The 16,905-nt window shown below is 41.6% G+C and overlaps 1 protein-coding gene across 2 annotated transcripts in view; it reads right to left on the bottom strand.

Annotated features, from left to right (window-relative positions):
- Positions 1-2,920: 2,920 nt before the first annotated feature.
- Positions 2,921-16,905, bottom strand: part of jupb (junction plakoglobin b) — a 116,706-nt gene continuing 102,721 nt past the window's right edge. The window contains exons 12-17 of one of the 2 annotated variants that reach the window (XM_040005009.1): positions 14,041-14,193; positions 12,603-12,722; positions 10,717-10,867; positions 8,567-8,688; positions 8,044-8,086; positions 2,921-3,060 (exon numbers count right to left, since the gene is read on the bottom strand). In XM_040005009.1, coding sequence (XP_039860943.1) covers positions 2,924-3,060; positions 8,044-8,086; positions 8,567-8,688; positions 10,717-10,867; positions 12,603-12,722; positions 14,041-14,193 — 726 coding nt within the window. In that variant the 3' untranslated portion in view covers positions 2,921-2,923. The remainder of the gene's footprint in view (positions 3,061-8,043; positions 8,087-8,566; positions 8,689-10,716; positions 10,868-12,602; positions 12,723-14,040; positions 14,194-16,905) is intronic. The other variant, XM_040005011.1, reaches the window with a different exon arrangement.

Here is a 16,905-nt window from a genome sequence, read left to right as displayed (position 1 = left end):
GTATCTTCTTACTGAAAGTAAAGCTGGGACCATGGTTGGTTTTGTCCTTCACAAGTTTTGCAAATTGTTGGCGTGGTCAAAATTGTTTGTTAAACCCAGATGTGTGTGTGTGTGTTGTTTGTTTTTCAAATCACTGTTTGTAAAGGTGAGGACTGTTTCAATGAGTACACAATATATTACCATGCAACAACCACACATGGACACCCTTTAGACATGTGCACTGTTCAAATACACGCAGGAGACATCTACTGGACAGCAGCTTAGGGCTAGGATACACGGGTAGCATTTGGCAGCAATACCGCCAATAAGGAGGAAAATGTTTTCTATTAAATGTTTGGTATTCACAAGACCTCAAATTTTTCATGATGAGTAATGCTGTTGAATCAGTATTCTGGGTCAGAGTTAAGTATAAATTTGAACCACCTGCAGTTTCACCAGTGAACCATGTATGGTATGGTTAGGGTTAAGTTAGATTTAAGACGTAAACTAGCATACTTTCAATAACCGGACTTTATCTCCACTGCATATGAATTTTTGACCAACACTTCATCTGTGATATGATTTTAATTTGGATGTCCGAAATAAGTGCATAGTCACTATACAAGCATAGAACCTAACCCTTACCCTAGCAGCATGTTGTTTTTTTATTTTGAAGAGGCGAATGGAACATATATTTTTCTTATGCAATACACATGGGGAGAGAAATCTAAAGCAATGAGCTGTCAGACATTGCATCACATTTTAGCACTCATGTGATAAAGTTCAACCGATTAAAGTTTTCTGACTTGTTTCTAGATCTTTGCAGATGAAACCATTTGGTAAGGATTCTCAGCTGAGGTTGTCTCACATGTCTCAACTGTCATTGTAAAGCACTTTGACCTAACTAAGAGCTTCAAAAAGTTACCCAAGTAACAATGCCTGAAAACATCAGATATCCTCCATGTTGCCCCAACAGTAAAACATTATAATAAAGTTAGATTTATTTCATTTACAACAACAATAAACATTGTTTGGATAACCAACCAATTTCAATAGTTCTTGATTTCCAAATGGGATTTTTTCCCGTGCTGGAAAAGGTTGATTCCTTTTGTGATGAAAACCTCCAATCTTCCATCCAACGCTCAGGCTTTCTTCCTGTGATTTATTAGTGCTCTCTTTTTCTGTCAGCGTGTTTTTTTCTGCAACACAAAAGAGCAAATGTTCAAGAATGATAAACTGAGTGTTATTATTACAAAAAATATATTATTTGCATTATCATAACACAGTAAAAAGTACAGTAATGACAAGTACTAGCAGTGCAAATCTCCAGCAGTGCAGCTCACTTTATGGGCAGTATGTAATTTTAAGGTGATACTATTGTATTTTGTATATATTCATTTAGTTACCTTGTGCCAATTTGAAAAATGGCACATGTGAAATGTAAAAGTGAGATCAGAGGTTAAATGTGACACGATATATTGATGCAAACTATAATGTGATATTTAGATTGTCCATATATGATATCCTAACATATACACATTTCTGTAAATATTTTATTATATCTTTTTATGGGACAACACTGAAGATATGACACTTTAATACAATGCAAAGTAGTCAGTGTACAGCTTGTATAACAGTGTAAATTTGCTGTCACCTCAAAATAACTCAGCATACAGTCATTAATGTCTAAACTGCTGGCAACAAAAGTGAGTCCACGCCTAACTTGTGCCCAGAGTGTCAATTTTGTGTGTCAGCCATTATTTTCCAACTCTGCCTCTGTTGGCCATGGAGTTCACTAGAGCGTCACAGGGTGCCACTGGAGTCCTCTTCCACTCCTCCTTGATGACATCATGGAGCTGGTGGATGTTAGAGACCTTGTGCTCCTGCACCTTCCATTTGAGGATGCCCCACAGCTGCTCAATAGGGTTTAAGTCTGTAGACATGCTTGGCCAGTCAAGTTACTTTATTTAGCAAGGCACTGGTCTTTTTGGAGGTGTGTTTGGGGTTGTTGAAACACACTGATGAGAAGTGGGCTACTGGAACAAGAAGGCACAGGTGGGCAAGAGATTAAAATAGGGCGCTTTTGGAATTGTTGGAATGCTATTATGCAAGTAACCCCAGCGGAAGGGGTTACATAAATAGGATGAGGGACCTATGGATTCTTCGCTACCCAGCATCCAGATTGATTGCAAAACAACCAGTAGCTCAGTGTTCCAACATTCAGAAGAAAAAACTGCTCTCACTGAGAAGAACTAAGGGCTCAGAGAAGTACTCAAGAAGATGTGGAGGTGAGTGGCTCCGGCAGAACCCAGGAGCAACATCTGTGATCTCTGTCCAGAAGAACACAGTCCTGGCACAGCAAAGATACTGCACAGGACCTTCAAGCTCCAAGGCCTCTGGTAGACAAGGCAAGCTTGAAGGATAAAGGGTACCCTGCAGGGGTGAGAGGGGATTTTCTAAATACTGCAATATATCTTCGTCTCCCCTTGGTCAGTGCATACTGCTCAGTTCCCTGGTCTTAGTTTCCGTGTGGTTCCTTGCCAAGAGTTAGTTGAGTTAGTTTTGTCCTTATAATCCTGTTGGCCTATGGCTTTTTGCATCAGCTGAATAAAGGGCTAGCCTTTTGTTAACTTCCACCTGCCTTCCTGTGTCTGCATTTGTGTTCATTTGGGTTGTATAATTTATGGATGTTAGTTATGGAAGTTATCAGCTAATTTCTGGTTAAAAAGACAACAACATGGCAGTCTAACGTGATAACACTGAGGTCTCAAAATGCAAAATCCAGAAACCAGTGGGTGAACACATACTGGGCATAACCTTCTTCTCATTTACAGTGAGCTTCTTATATGGCTATATATTCGGTCTGACCACTAGCAACTGTGTGTGCATTCACAATAACACTTTAACCTGGACAGAAAGTAAACATCATCGGTATGATTACCTGTTAGAGTGGCTCAGGGTAGGTCTGTCTTGGATCATAAGTCATGTCAGGAATGTAGGGCTCATGGAGGTCGGGGTCTAGCGGCAGGGTGTCCAGTGGCAGATCAGCATAGCCATATGGGGGGTAAGAGCCATCTAACTCTGAGATGCAGAGACAGACATAACCTGAGTGACTGGTGGTTTGTATTTTTCAAACTATTCAAAATTAAAAACACTGCTCCTAGAGTTACAATGAGGATTTTCTGTCAGCACTATCAAATCAAAACCTTCAGTTCACCTCCATTATGGCTCTTAATTTTAAATTTGTTTTGGAAATTTTAAATGCCATCCCCACACAAACATGGATACATACTGTTACAGTTTCATTGTATCAGATTGTATGATGGAGGGAAGTATATAGACCAGGGGTAGGCAACCTTTCTGATGATGAGTATGTTGGAATTTAAATATATACTTAGTGCTTATTTGCTTATATTGTTTTATGTATTTTAATAAGAGAGGGCCAACTTTGAGTGTAAACCAGGTCGCAGGCTGACAGGAAACTGCATGCTTTTGCAGAGCTTATGAGGTGAAGACAGAAAGTGAAAGTAAGCAGTGTTTTGATCAAAACTTAAAATGTGTGTGACGTGCAGCGGACATATATATATATATAACCAGGCTGGCACTGCTGCTTTCAGACCTGAGCTTGTGTGTTTGTGTGTTCAGGTCTCCGTTCCCGGGAATGTAAAATAAAGATCATTTGTTTGAGCTTTGACCACTTTGAGCCGTGTCTTTCTTTGCCGTGAAGAATACAAAGAACTGGATTTAATAAGTGCCATCTAAAATTTCCTCAGAAGTCAGTGTGCCATATGATTGCATTAGCAATAAATGTAATAACGCTCTGTATGAACAGTTACACACTATATAGAACCACTTTATAGAATTATATTTGTTCACAGATTTTGGCAGCTATCAGCTATTTTGAAAGAAAAAAAGACTTTTTATCCATAACAACAAATGAACTGTACAACGGAAAAATGTAAATGTTATCTATGGTCTCCTCACAACAATGATAAGAAAAATAAACTGGGCCAATATGGCATGTTTGTTAATACAGAGACACACATGTTAATGTGATCTCTGGGCTCCCACTCAGAGACACAGGTCTCCCAGTGTCCAGCATTCAGAGGCTACCTGAGGACTCATGTGAGAGAAAACCTGCTCACACAGACATGTAGAGCCAAACACTGTCAATAAGGCCTCTGCAATGTTCTGAAGACAGTTAAACTTGTCAGGTAGTGACAGCTCCTGAAGCATTTGAAGTGTCCGAATGTGTAAATTACAACATCGCTTGAAAAAACTGCCAGCTGGCAACATCCCTCTCACCGGTAGGCTAGGTTATTTTTAGCCAATTACAAGTTGAGTCTGGTAATTGGAGCTGTTAGCTAAGATACCGTCATTAAGAAGTGGCACAACTAATGTTTCTATGCGCGATAATTTACGATGTGCACCGCTGGCCCGGCCATTTATTTTTTAATGCACCCTCTCAGATTAATTCCCTGCGTGTCGTGCCCAGGGCTGGACTGGGACAAAAAATCGTCCCGGGCATTTTGACTAGAGACCGGCCCCCCAGGTATTAAAGCCATAAAGCCTTTGAATGAAAACAGACGCTGTGGTGACAGTGATGTACAGTCTTGTTGGTATATGTATGATTTCTATACATTTTACATCAGATAAAAACTTTGGTTGTAAGATTCAGATAATTATTTATTAAAAGCGAGACATTTTAAATACGATAAGAAAGAAAAGTATTTCCTTGTGCCCCCCTCTCCCTGTTAATGCCCTACCTGGGCCCCTGGCAACACTTTGCTAGACCCGCCCCTGCACAGTTACCAGCTGTCAGCTGCTTAGAAAAGGATCCTGGTGTTATTTGTCTCTCAGAAACAGCTCATAACTTCAACTCATTCATGTCACCTAAAAGGTAAACCTGTTTCTCCATCACCTGTTCAGCTCTGATGATTCAGTAAGGACATCTCCTGGTTTCATCTTCATGTTTCCCTCTCACCACATATCCAAACCATCATGACCAGCAGCTTTACAGCTGTGGCTCCAGCAAACATCAGCTGATACTAGAAATTAATATTAAATAAATTCTAACAACAGCTGATCAAGCTTAAACGTGCTGCTGTTGTTTAGCAGGACATCCACTGGTTTCCTCTTTCTTACACAAAGTTGGTGATAAACAAACAAGAGAGAAAAGTATTTCAGCTCAATACGAAACGCGTAATATTTTCTCTCAATACGGAACGATCCCATTTTTTATGGGACGGTTGAAAACTCTACTAACTAACCTTATGGATAAAACAAAGTTCACTATCAGTAACATCATAGCACCCACCCAGCTGTATAGAAACTCCGTCATGCTAGCTAGCACAACGAAAATAAACTGCACCTAAACTTGGTTTATATCTGACCCAGACAGACTGCAGGTCATAACTTCTTACCTGTAGCTCAGTTCACCTGACGCTCGGACCGGCGGCCGCCTCGGGTCTCTCCTCCTCCTGCCTCCCCTTCCCTCATCCACCCTCTGGCCTCTGTGGAAGCTCCGCCAGAGCCACCACCAAACAACTGACTTATTTTTACACATCAGCCAGCACCTGGCCAATCCACCACCTCTCATTGTTCATGCCGTTACAAGAAAAAAAGTAATCGGCCTATAAAAATCACCATCGACCCACCGGTATGCCTGATGGCCAGTCCAGCTATGGTCGTGTCATCAGTTAACCCTTCGCGTGCCAGCTGTGGCACGCGTGCTCAGGGTTGCCGACCCCTGATATAGACAGAGGAAACTTTTTTAGCTTCCATTTCCCCCCTGCTTTTCTTAGCAATCATATTTTTTCAATCATCCCCTCTTCATCATCCCCTCAAGACGGCCGTAGTGATAGAGAGCACAGAAACAGCTCCCACTAAAGTCATCAGTGACTCACAAAGACTTTCAGTTTTAGTTCTACTATTTCACTGCTGCCTTCAACACTGTTGACCATGACAATTTCATTCAAAGACTTCGTGACTCAGTTGGTTTAACAGGTCCAGTTCTCAGTTGTTTTTCATCATATCACATCGAATCATATCATATCAAAATCTCTGTTTTAATTAGCAGTTTTAGATCTATATATAAATATTTTCTCAGTGGTTCCTCAAGGGTCTATTTTTTGTTTATTATTCTTTAACCTTTACATGCTTCTTCTTACTACTCTCACAAACAATCATCTAGCCAATCTTATGTTGATGATATACAATTATGCTAATATTTTTTTTTCTGATGATTGAACCTCTGTTCACAAACTAATGAGGTGCACCGATGACATTAATTTGCTGGATGCCTCAAAACTTTTAGGAATTAAACAGAGACAGAAATATTTGCTGTTGGTCCAAAATGTTAGAGACTGACAAACTGCTCATATATACTACCCCTGTCTCTGAAACAAGTCAACAACCTTGGCATCATTTTGGAGAGTTTTGATAATTACATCAAAAAAGGTCACCACAATTACTCTCCTTCACTTACAAATATACGGTTAGGTTAGAAAGGTTAGAAAATTCTAGTCTCAAACTGACTATAAGATATTGGTCCATGAATTCATATCAAGCAGGTCTGTTTGCAGGATTATCCAAATCCTGATGTTCATTCAATACGTAGCAGTCAGAGTTCTTGTATGCAAAAATCTGACCATATTCCCCCAGTATTGAAGTCACATTGTTGGCTCCTGTGATCTATGTCCTTTCTTTTGAGTGGTGGTGTGACTACAGCACATTTGAGAGAAACAGAGGTGAATGTTGGATCTACGGACAGGTCGGCCACTGAAGGTATTTATTAGTGGAAAGTGTTATAGCGCTAAGAAAAATAAAGAAAATAAGCAAAAGATGCACATTTTGGAGGAAAAGATAGGTAAATGGAAAGACAATTAGCAGGGAAATTTGATGATAATAAATTTAAAGAGATTTGTTGGCTTAAGGGTAACCTTCATGAAATTTATAACAGAAATGCGGAGCATGCAATCTTTCATCTTAAAACAAATTTGTATGCGAATGGTGAGAAGACAGGCAGACTATTAGCCAGACAACTTAAGCAAATAGACAACCAGAATGTTATTACGGCAATTAAAAAGGATGATAAATTAGTTACATTCTCTTTGAAGATCAACATGATTTTTTAAAATATTTTATCGAGACTTATACACGTCTGATAACAAAGTAAGTATGAACCTGCTGAACACATTCTTTGATAAAATGACAATACCACAAATTTCACAGGGGGTAGGGACACATGGGAAATTCCCCTAACAGAGACAGATGTAAAGGAAGCTATCCATGCAATGAAAACCAGAAGGACACCGGGAATCTCAGCTCGGCTTCTCGGCAGTTTTATCACAAATTTATAGATTTGCTATGTTAATTTTTGACTTAAGTATAACATGAAGCTTTTGGATATGGACTGCTTCCTGTAAGTTGTATTTAGGCAGTAATATCACTAACTCCAAAAGGCGATTTAACTGATCCAGGTATTACCAGAGTGATAGGTTTAACCAATGTGGATTGCACAATTCCATCCAAAGTATTAGCAGCAAGGCTGGAGGTTGTACTACCACAAAATATTCATAAAGATCAAGTAGGGTTTGTCAAGAATATAATATAAGGATAATATGAGGAGATTACTACTCCTGCTGTGGCTAAACAGAAATAACACAAATCCTGTGTTGGCTATATCTTTAGTTGGCACGGAAGGCTTTTGATAGGGGCCAGCTTCCCCGCTGACCCCAGCAGGCCTGGGCCCCATCAAGGCTATGGGGCCCAGGCTCATCTGGACCGGGGCCCACAGCAGCCCGGGGCAGCCGGCAGTTGTGATTTGGCACTATATAAATAAAATTGAATTGAGTTGAAATGGCTTGATTAGGCAAACATTAGGCAGGGAAGACCGATATAGATTGGATTTTAATAGAACAAGAGCTTGCATCTCAGTTCACACCAATCGATATTTTATCACCAAAAGTAAACAAACAGGGTAAGATACAAAATCCTACTTTGAAGTTTTGGAAAACACAATGTGCTCTGAAACACAATTTTCTTGTGTATCAAAGTACTTACCATCTGGAAGATACGTAGGCTCCAAAGGAACTGCAGTATGGGCCTGTGAAGACATTGTTAGACATAAATACAATAATACATTTTACTCAAAAAAAGTAAAACATTACCTATTATTTAAATGTAATACATTACATCACTTAGTTATTCCCCAGAGGAATCACTGCATAATATGGCCTGAGATGTATTATCACATAATTAGCCTTTAACAGTATAAACCTTAGGCCACAGTCAAATAATAAAATTAATTAATAATAGAATCTGATGACTTCCAGTTATACCACAGCAAGTAAATAATATTAGTAGATCTAAAAGGAGACAGGCATGCTAAGTTTCTGAATCTGTCAAGTCAACTAGTAATTATCTGCCTTTGCCAAATTTTAAGAAAGAGCAGGTTGGAAGTTAGTCCGCAGATGATTAAGACAAACCAAAATGAGGTTAACACTCTTTAAGAGTGGGTGTGGCTTTTGTGCCAACACCTCTGCACACAAAAGCACACAGACGTCCACAAACATAGGTATTTTACCATTTCCCAGGCAGCAGGGTCATGCTTGAACAGCGAATGTGTAAGCTCCACTGACACTCTCTTCCTGTAGTCCGAACTCTTGTCTTCTGAAATGCGGAACAACACTGCTGCGGCATAGGTAGCTGCAGGGAGATGGCAACATCAGTTATTTACAAACAGAATTAATTATCAAGTCCTTTCACGAATGAACATATTTTGAGTGTAAGGAAGCTTCTGTGTTACAGAAGTGTATATGCATACAGATCCATGATGGACTGTGTGTGTTCCTAAACCTCTGGATGGGGCCTGGGATGTTGAGAGCTCTGCACAATATCTTGACTGCACTCTTTTGGATACAGACCTCCAATCTTGTTCCTTAAATCTGCTGGAGCCACTCTTCCAGTCTACCACTGGGACCACTTTGGACTTTACCTTCCACATCTGCTACAGATATTCCTTCAGCAGTGGGCACTTTTGGATTTCGTGGTAGTTGGTGTAATGTTTAGTGGAAGTTTAGTGTTTAAATCGATGACTGTTCCAGTCTGCACGCCAGATATCCTTGGGCAAGATGCTAATCCCAGGTTGCTCTCCGATCCATCTACTGGAGCTTTAATGTGTGTGAATGTTAGATAGAAAGCACTTAGGAATGTATAAAAGTTCTGTATGAATAAAGTGCTTTGAGTGCTCAGGTAGAGTAGAACAGCACTACATAAGAACCAGTCCATTTACCAGAACTAGTCCAGTTGTTGTTGGATAGGATTGCCACATCTATCACCACTGTGGTTTTCTGCTCCTTGTCTAGTTCATTGGCCTACAGCTGCTTTTTTGTCTGGAACTTGCAATCCCACAGGACCTTAATCCTGTTCATCTCAGCAACCATTGGTAGTATCTTGGTGTGTTCTTGTCCATATGCTGCACAAGTGTTCCTATATACTACCCCAGACATTTGGTTGTGCTTCTCAGTGTATAAGGTCCCAGCTTGAGTGTTACATCATGCTACCATTAGTTGGATAGCCTCCAGGGCACCTATGCACAGCCTGGGTCCTAACAGGTGTGTTAGACTCCAACTCTGTGAATCTGGTGCTTATGACCTGTTCTTGTGCTGCCATGATCGGAACCTTTTTGCTTTTAGCTCAGGCTTTAATAACCGCTGGTAGGATTTCTTGATGTCTGCTACTTACTCTGTCAATGACCCATAGCATGTAGGTGCTTGGCCGTCCATAATTGCTGCTCTTCCTCACCTTCTGTTTTCAGCTGCCTGAGGCATTTTTGGAGCAGATTCCTGGATTATAAATGTTTCATCCTGGACTCATCCTGGCTCTGACGTTCACTAATCCTCATGGTTCAAGGTGCTGGACTTTGGGTGGAGACCTCAATGCACCTCCTATGGCCATCTAATTATTCCTGCTGAGTATGTGATGACTAGCAGGGTCTATGTATTCATGGCTTGGATTTTCTTCATAGCATTTATCTGGGTTCTCAAAACCTGTCTCATCTTCTGGAGCCATTTGGCTGTTGCTGAGATTTGCACATTGTCATCATAGTTCATATTGGCCTGTGGGAGACCCAGGTATTTGTAGTTATCCTGTATGTCTGCTGTTCTTTCCCTTTACAAATCCACCCATTTAGTCTGCATCAACGTTCCTGTCTTTGCATCCATTCAGCAGAACATTTTTGATGTGAGGCAACAGTGCTAACAGCACCACCATGCTGCCTCATTTACAATTCCACTTTACCTTTTCTTTTCTTTTCTTTCTTTTATTATTATTTTTAAGGAGCATGAAATAATCCAGAAGAACAAGGGGCTGGAGGAATATCTGTAGCAGATGTGGAAGGTAAGTCCAAAATAGTCAAAGTGGTGGGAGGGAGCTATAGATATATCTGAGGTATTTTAACGGGCACAATTGGCATGGCCTACTAAATGACTCATAAGCTACATTTCCAGTTCCACCCATTATTAAATGCAGCAAATAGCACTCATGATACACTGACAGGTTTTTCCCCACATTCACCGTTTTACTATCAAAAAGCCTTGAGCTTCTTTTTTCTTAACTTACAAAAGAATAAAAAGCCATAGTTGAAATAAAAATTGAACATAACGTCTTTGGTGTCGGATGAATTTTGTTGTTTCAAGCAACAAGTTTTTCTCCTGCTAAATTTTCAGGACCTACCAATTCCCTCGTTGTTTGAGTGCAGCAGCTCCATGAGTGGTGCTGATGCTCCTTCTGCATCTATGAGCTCTGCAGAGTGTTTGTCCAGGGCTAGCTCACACAGTACTCCTGCAGACACTCTTTTCACATTCTCCACATACGAATACAGCAGCTGGACAGACACACACAGACACATAGATACATAAATCCTGACATTTCCCAACACACATTACTTTTTTGGCTATCCTTATTACCAAAAACATTAGTACCTAAATCAGTGCAGATGCTTTGTATAGGTGATTGAGGCTTGTAGTAAAAATCATTTTAGTGCTAAGTTACATTAGAAAAGCTCTATATAAGTAAGAGTCCACTTACACACTGATGCCAGTGTCGTGAGAATCCGATCAGAATTGTCAGAATTTTTAAAGTTGGCTTTTTTGTGTGAAGCACACAGCAGGAAACGTTCGCCGTCAGAGGTGTTTTCTTTACTGAGTATACTTTGTGTGTTTTTGCAAGTCTTACTAAATCACAAAGAAGGCAAGATGCACTTAATTCATGTTTGCCATGCCAGCAAGTTCTGTTTGGCCGACTAGAGTGTTTTTTGACACAAGACAGTGGTGTTGTGGTTACTGCTGGATCACAAAACGAAGGTTCTGAGTTTGAATCTACTGGCTAGCTAGTAGCATTCAGGAAAATATCCCTTAAATTTGTGCCCTTCAAGGATATCTGTCATGTGGACTGGAGCAGCCATTCCAATTACCAGCCTTCTAGTGGCCTCTTGGGTGCATGTGTTGGTGTACGTGAGTATATGAGCTTTAAATGGTGAGTATGACTTATAGTATAACTCGAGTGCTATTAAAACTGAGGGGACACAAGCATGAGACCCTGGTCAAGAGTGCTCATCTACACGTCTCCCCCCAAACCCTCCATGTCTAAGGTGCATGTAAAATTGAGAGGCAGACACCAGTGAAGACGTGATTAGGACTGCCTTGGCAGCTCCGCCCATCAACCACTGGGTAACAAACCTGCCCCCCATGATTATGTGTCATGAAATGTAATGACTATAGTGTAATAAAAAGGAGGGACAGATGGCTGCACATCACAGCCAGCAAGGCCATGTGGATGGCCCTACCAGCTGTGGTCTATGCTCCACAGTTACACATGTTCACTTTAATTTTTGTAATGACATTATCATCCTAGAGGTATTCATTGAATGAAAGACGAAGAACTCAGCTATGAGGGCTCTGAGCAGGACTCACATTATCTCTGTTTTATCTAGCAGTTTTAGGTACTTGTATAATCTTTTGCATTTAGTCAATTAATATTCATGAAAGATGAAGTTGAAATACTTTGTCTAGAAACATCAGTCTGTCACAGAAAAACTGATGTTCAAATCTACTAGAACAACTTTAACTGGACATTTATATTTAGGATGGAAATATATGAAATCCTACTGGCTTTAAACTCCACAGTGTGTATTAAGTGGTATGGGAACCAAATGTTTTTAGCAAGAAAGAAAGTTTCTGTAGGAGCCTGTAATCTTAATGACATGTCTGCCTTGATGTGCCAACTATTGTTGTGATTTGGTAAATGGAGTGGTTCTTATATAGCGCTTTTCTACTCTACTTGAGCACTCAAAGTGCTTTATACAACGAACTCATTCACCCAATCACATCCATTCACACAAGCACCTTTTTTAAACTGTTTAGTGCTTACTGTCTAACATTCACACACATCCACACTCCGATGGATGCATCGGAGAGCAACATGGGGTTAGTATCTTGCCCAAGGATATCTGGCATGCATGGATCGAACCATCGGACCTGCTCTACCACCTGAGCTATAGCCACCACCATTTGGCAGTTTATAAATAAAATTGAATTGAATATGCATGCATGTGAATGTACCTGTACAAACAGTGGTATGGTCTGCATGCTGGCAATCTCTCCTCTGTTTATAGGGTCTCTGGCCAAAATATGAAGCGCTCCTGTGCAGCCCTCTACTATTTCCTCCATGCGAACGCCATCCTGAAACCAGGAAAAGTGAAGAAAGTCATGCATACAACCATCAAGCAAAGAAACAAAGCAGAGGAATCTCTAAACACAGTAGAAGAATTATTATTAGAACTTTTGTTTTATTTTATTTTTTGGCACATCATTGTTAGTAGGTGCTTGGAGAAAAGCAACATAAATACTGTGATGCCAAGGATTCCCAGCCAAGTGTCAGAGGGTTCCAACAATGTCACTGTTCATGTCAAATAGTTGATTTCAAACACCAACATACTGTTGTAGTTTTATTCAGCGTTAGTCTCCCACTGTACAAAAATAAGCAAAACTGCACAATTACTTTTAGAACTCGAACCGTTTGCTTCTCTCTCTGCCCCGTAGTTTTCATCTGAACTTCACCAACTTAAAGCTGCCCTCGTGCACTCCGCTCTTCTTCAGCTTCCCTTCTGTCTCTTCCACCTGCTCACCTGACTTCCATGGGACTCAGAACCTTCAGCTGATTTTGGATGCACTTCCTCCAGATCCCCGGACTGCAAACTCTCTCTCTACTTTTAAATCACATCTCAAAACCCATCTATTCAAAATTGCATACCCTTCATCATGATTCCGTTTTAGTCAATTTTTTTATTACCTTTTTTAGCTTTTATACTTTCGTTCTTGTTTTTTATTTTTCATATACCTTATTTTTTTTATTTTTTCGTACTAATGCGAGGTGACCTTGAGGGTCTTTAAAGGCACCTATAAATAAAATGTATTATTATTATTGTTAATATTATTATAATAAAACAGCTTTTATAACTTTCACTGACAAAAAAGTCACAAATTATAAACCTAATGGAATAAAACAAAGATTAATATGAAAAACAGAAGATGAACTATCTAGTCCTCATATATGTTTAGAATAGCTCTGAATTGGCCTTGCCTTAAACCGTCACCATCAACTGCAGAAGTCTAGGCTCAAAAAAACTGAAATCTAAACTTAGATTATTAAATCAATGTCACAGCTCACCTGTGAGCAATAAACATTAAATAACTTGTTTGTGCATCAGTAGTGGGTCCTGCAGTACTAAATGATACCAAAGAGAGTGGCTCACTCCAGGTTCAACATCTCTGCTTTATTTCACATTTTATACTCTGCTCTGTTTGTGCGCACACAGCGAATGTGTCTTTGTACTTGTACTACTTATGCATGTCTAAATTCCAACCACGCATCACAGATGAAACCTGTCAATGCATTCCTGTTATCTTCTTTCTACCTACCCTCATTTCCTTACTTATGTGAAGATTGGTGGCTGAATTTCCATGTGTGTGTGTGTGTGTGTGTGTGCGCTCTCCATACCTGGTATGTGTGCTGTGTAGAGGAGGCATGTCTTTGTGTATCCTGGTGAGCTTTGAGCAGCAGGTTCACCAGTCGTGGAATTGCACCTGCCTCTCTCAGTGATGCCTGATTAGCTGGGCACAGTGCGAGATTCCGGATGAGTCCAACTGTGGCCTGGACACAGAAGAGAGATCAAGACTTGTTTCTGAAGGTTATACATGTAGCAAATCCAAATGGTACATCCTGTTACTGTTTGAGGATTCACCCATCTGCACTAAAGTTTGCTGACCAGAGTGTGGTGCTACATATCTAAGGAAACCACAAGGATAAGAGAAAAAGTTTTCTGCTGCTGCTCATTGATAAAGTTGGGCTGAGGTTAAGCATCCTGACATCAGTGACAGCTCAGTTCTGTTTTGCTACCACTATTGACGCTCTGTAGTTTTCAAGCACTACATGCAGGCTTGCTGATATTTCAGAGGGAGTATTTCCTCCTCCAAAAGTAGATACATGTTATATTTATATGAACGTTCAAAGTTCCCAGTCCACCACACTACTCTTAGGTCCAAACATCCCCAGGACCATAGTAATCTTTGCAAACCATATATTATATATATATATATATATATATATATATATATATATATATATATATATATGAGCAGCTGGAGCAGCTGTTCCAACATTCGAAAGAAAGGACTGCTCTCACAGCTAGAGATTGACGAGGTACAACACAAATGCTACGGCAAGGAGGAGTCAGGACGCCAGGTCAGGGGGGAGATATCATCACCCCCACCCGAGATTGGGTACATAGCCCCAAGTGCGATAGGAGAAGGATCGTTGAGTGCGAGAGGAACTGACCTGAAAAATAGGATCATGGCCAAGCTTGAAACCTGGATCCCCCGTAGCCGGTTACCAAGATTACGTGAAGTACCCTCAGAAGGTCTGCTAGATGATGTTAATGCAGCACTACGGACAATACCTACAACCACGATTACCGACACTAACAAGCTGATCTACAATACGGCAGCAGTGATCAGTGAGATGCTTGGCTACAAGTTGAACAGCCACAAGGGGCAGTACCCTCCATGGAGAAGGAGGCTAGAGGGCAAGATCAAAGTAGCACGGAGGGAGGTTAGCCAACTAACGGAGTTGCAGAAAGGTGCGACAAAGAAGGTGCATAAGAAATACAGCAAGCTGTCCATACCTGAGGCCTTGGAAACTGCCAAGCAAAGACTCACAGCCTTGGCCAGTCGCTTGAGGAGGTACACCAGAGAGATAGAAGGCAGGGGAATAAACCAGCTGTTCTCCACAGAACCAGCAAAGGTGTACTCTCAGTGGCAAGGGAACAATAATAAGAGAACAGCACCACCAAGGCTGGAGACGGAGCAATACTGGAAGAGCATATGGGAGAAGGACGCAACCCATAACGGCAATGCTCAGTGGCTAGTGGATCTGAGGGCAGACCACAGCGACCTCCCTGAACAGGGTCCAGTAACCATCACAGTGGCAGATATCCAAGAAAGGGTCTCCAGTATGAAGAGTTGGACAGCACCAGGGCCCAACATGGTTCACGCCTACTGGCTAAAGAAGCTGACTGCACTCCACGAGCGTCTGGCAGCACAAATGAACCAGCTGCTAGTTAACGAGAGACACCCGGAATGGCTAACCGAAGGTCGGACGGTCCTGATCCCCAAGGACCCCAAGAAGGGACCGGTCCCCTCCAACTACCGACCAATAACCTGCCTCAGTACCACATGGAAGCTCCTGTCAGGCATCATATCGGCTAAGATGAACAGGCACATGGGTCAATACATGAGTGGGACACAGAAAGGAATTGGCAAGAATACCAGAGGCACAAAACACCAGCTACTGGTAGACAGAACAGTCAGCCGAGACTGCAAGACCAGACTGACCAACCTGTGCACTGCCTGGATTGATTACAAGAAGGCCTATGACTCAATGCCCCACAGCTGGATACTGGAATGCCTAGAATTGTACAAGATCAATGGGACCCTAAGAGCCTTCATCAGGAACTCAATGGGGTTGTGGCGTACAACACTAGAGGCCAACTCCAAGCCCATAGCACAAGTCACCATCAAGCGCGGGATCTACCAAGGAGATGCTCTGTCCCCACTGCTGTTCTGCATAGGCCTGAACCCCCTCAGTGAGATCATTAACAAGACTGGCTACGGATACCGACTACGGAACGGAGCAGTTGTCAGCCACCTCCTGTACATGGATGACATCAAGCTGTATGCCAAGAGTGAACGAGACATCGATTCACTGATCCACACTACCAGGCTATACAGCAATGACATTGGAATGTCGTTCGGACTGGAGAAGTGTAGTCGGATGGTAACAAAGAGAGGGAAGGTAGTCAGAACTGAGGGGATTGAACTACCAGAAGGCAACATTGCAGACATAGAGGACAGTTACAAGTACCTGGGGATCCCGCAGGCAAATGGGAACCATGAAGAGGCCGCTAGAAAGGCTGCAACCACCAAGTACCTGCAGAGGGTCAGGCAAGTCCTGAGGAGTCAGCTGAATGGTAAGAACAAGATCCGGGCCATCAACACGTATGCCCTGCCCGTGATCAGGTACCCTGCTGGGGTAATAGGCTGGCCAAAGGAGGAGATAGAAGCCACTGACATAAAGACAAGAAAGCTCCTTACCATGCATGGAGGGTTTCACTCCAAGTCCAGCACCCTGAGGCTGTACGCTAAGCGGAAGGAAGGGGGCTGGGGACTGGTGAGTGTCAGCACCACAGTCCAGGATGAGACAACGAACATCCAAGAATACATTGGGAAGATGGCCCCAACTGACCGAGTGCTCAGTGAATACCTCAGGCAGCAGAAACCCAAGAAAGAGGAGGGAGACGAGGAACCA

This window comes from Simochromis diagramma, unplaced genomic scaffold, assembly GCF_900408965.1.
Source record: "Simochromis diagramma unplaced genomic scaffold, fSimDia1.1 OVJJ01000494.1, whole genome shotgun sequence".
NCBI classification, from domain to species: Eukaryota; Metazoa; Chordata; class Actinopteri; order Cichliformes; family Cichlidae; genus Simochromis; species Simochromis diagramma.
The sequence above is the reverse complement of the archived record's forward strand: the minus strand, read 5'-3'. Positions and strand labels throughout refer to the sequence as shown.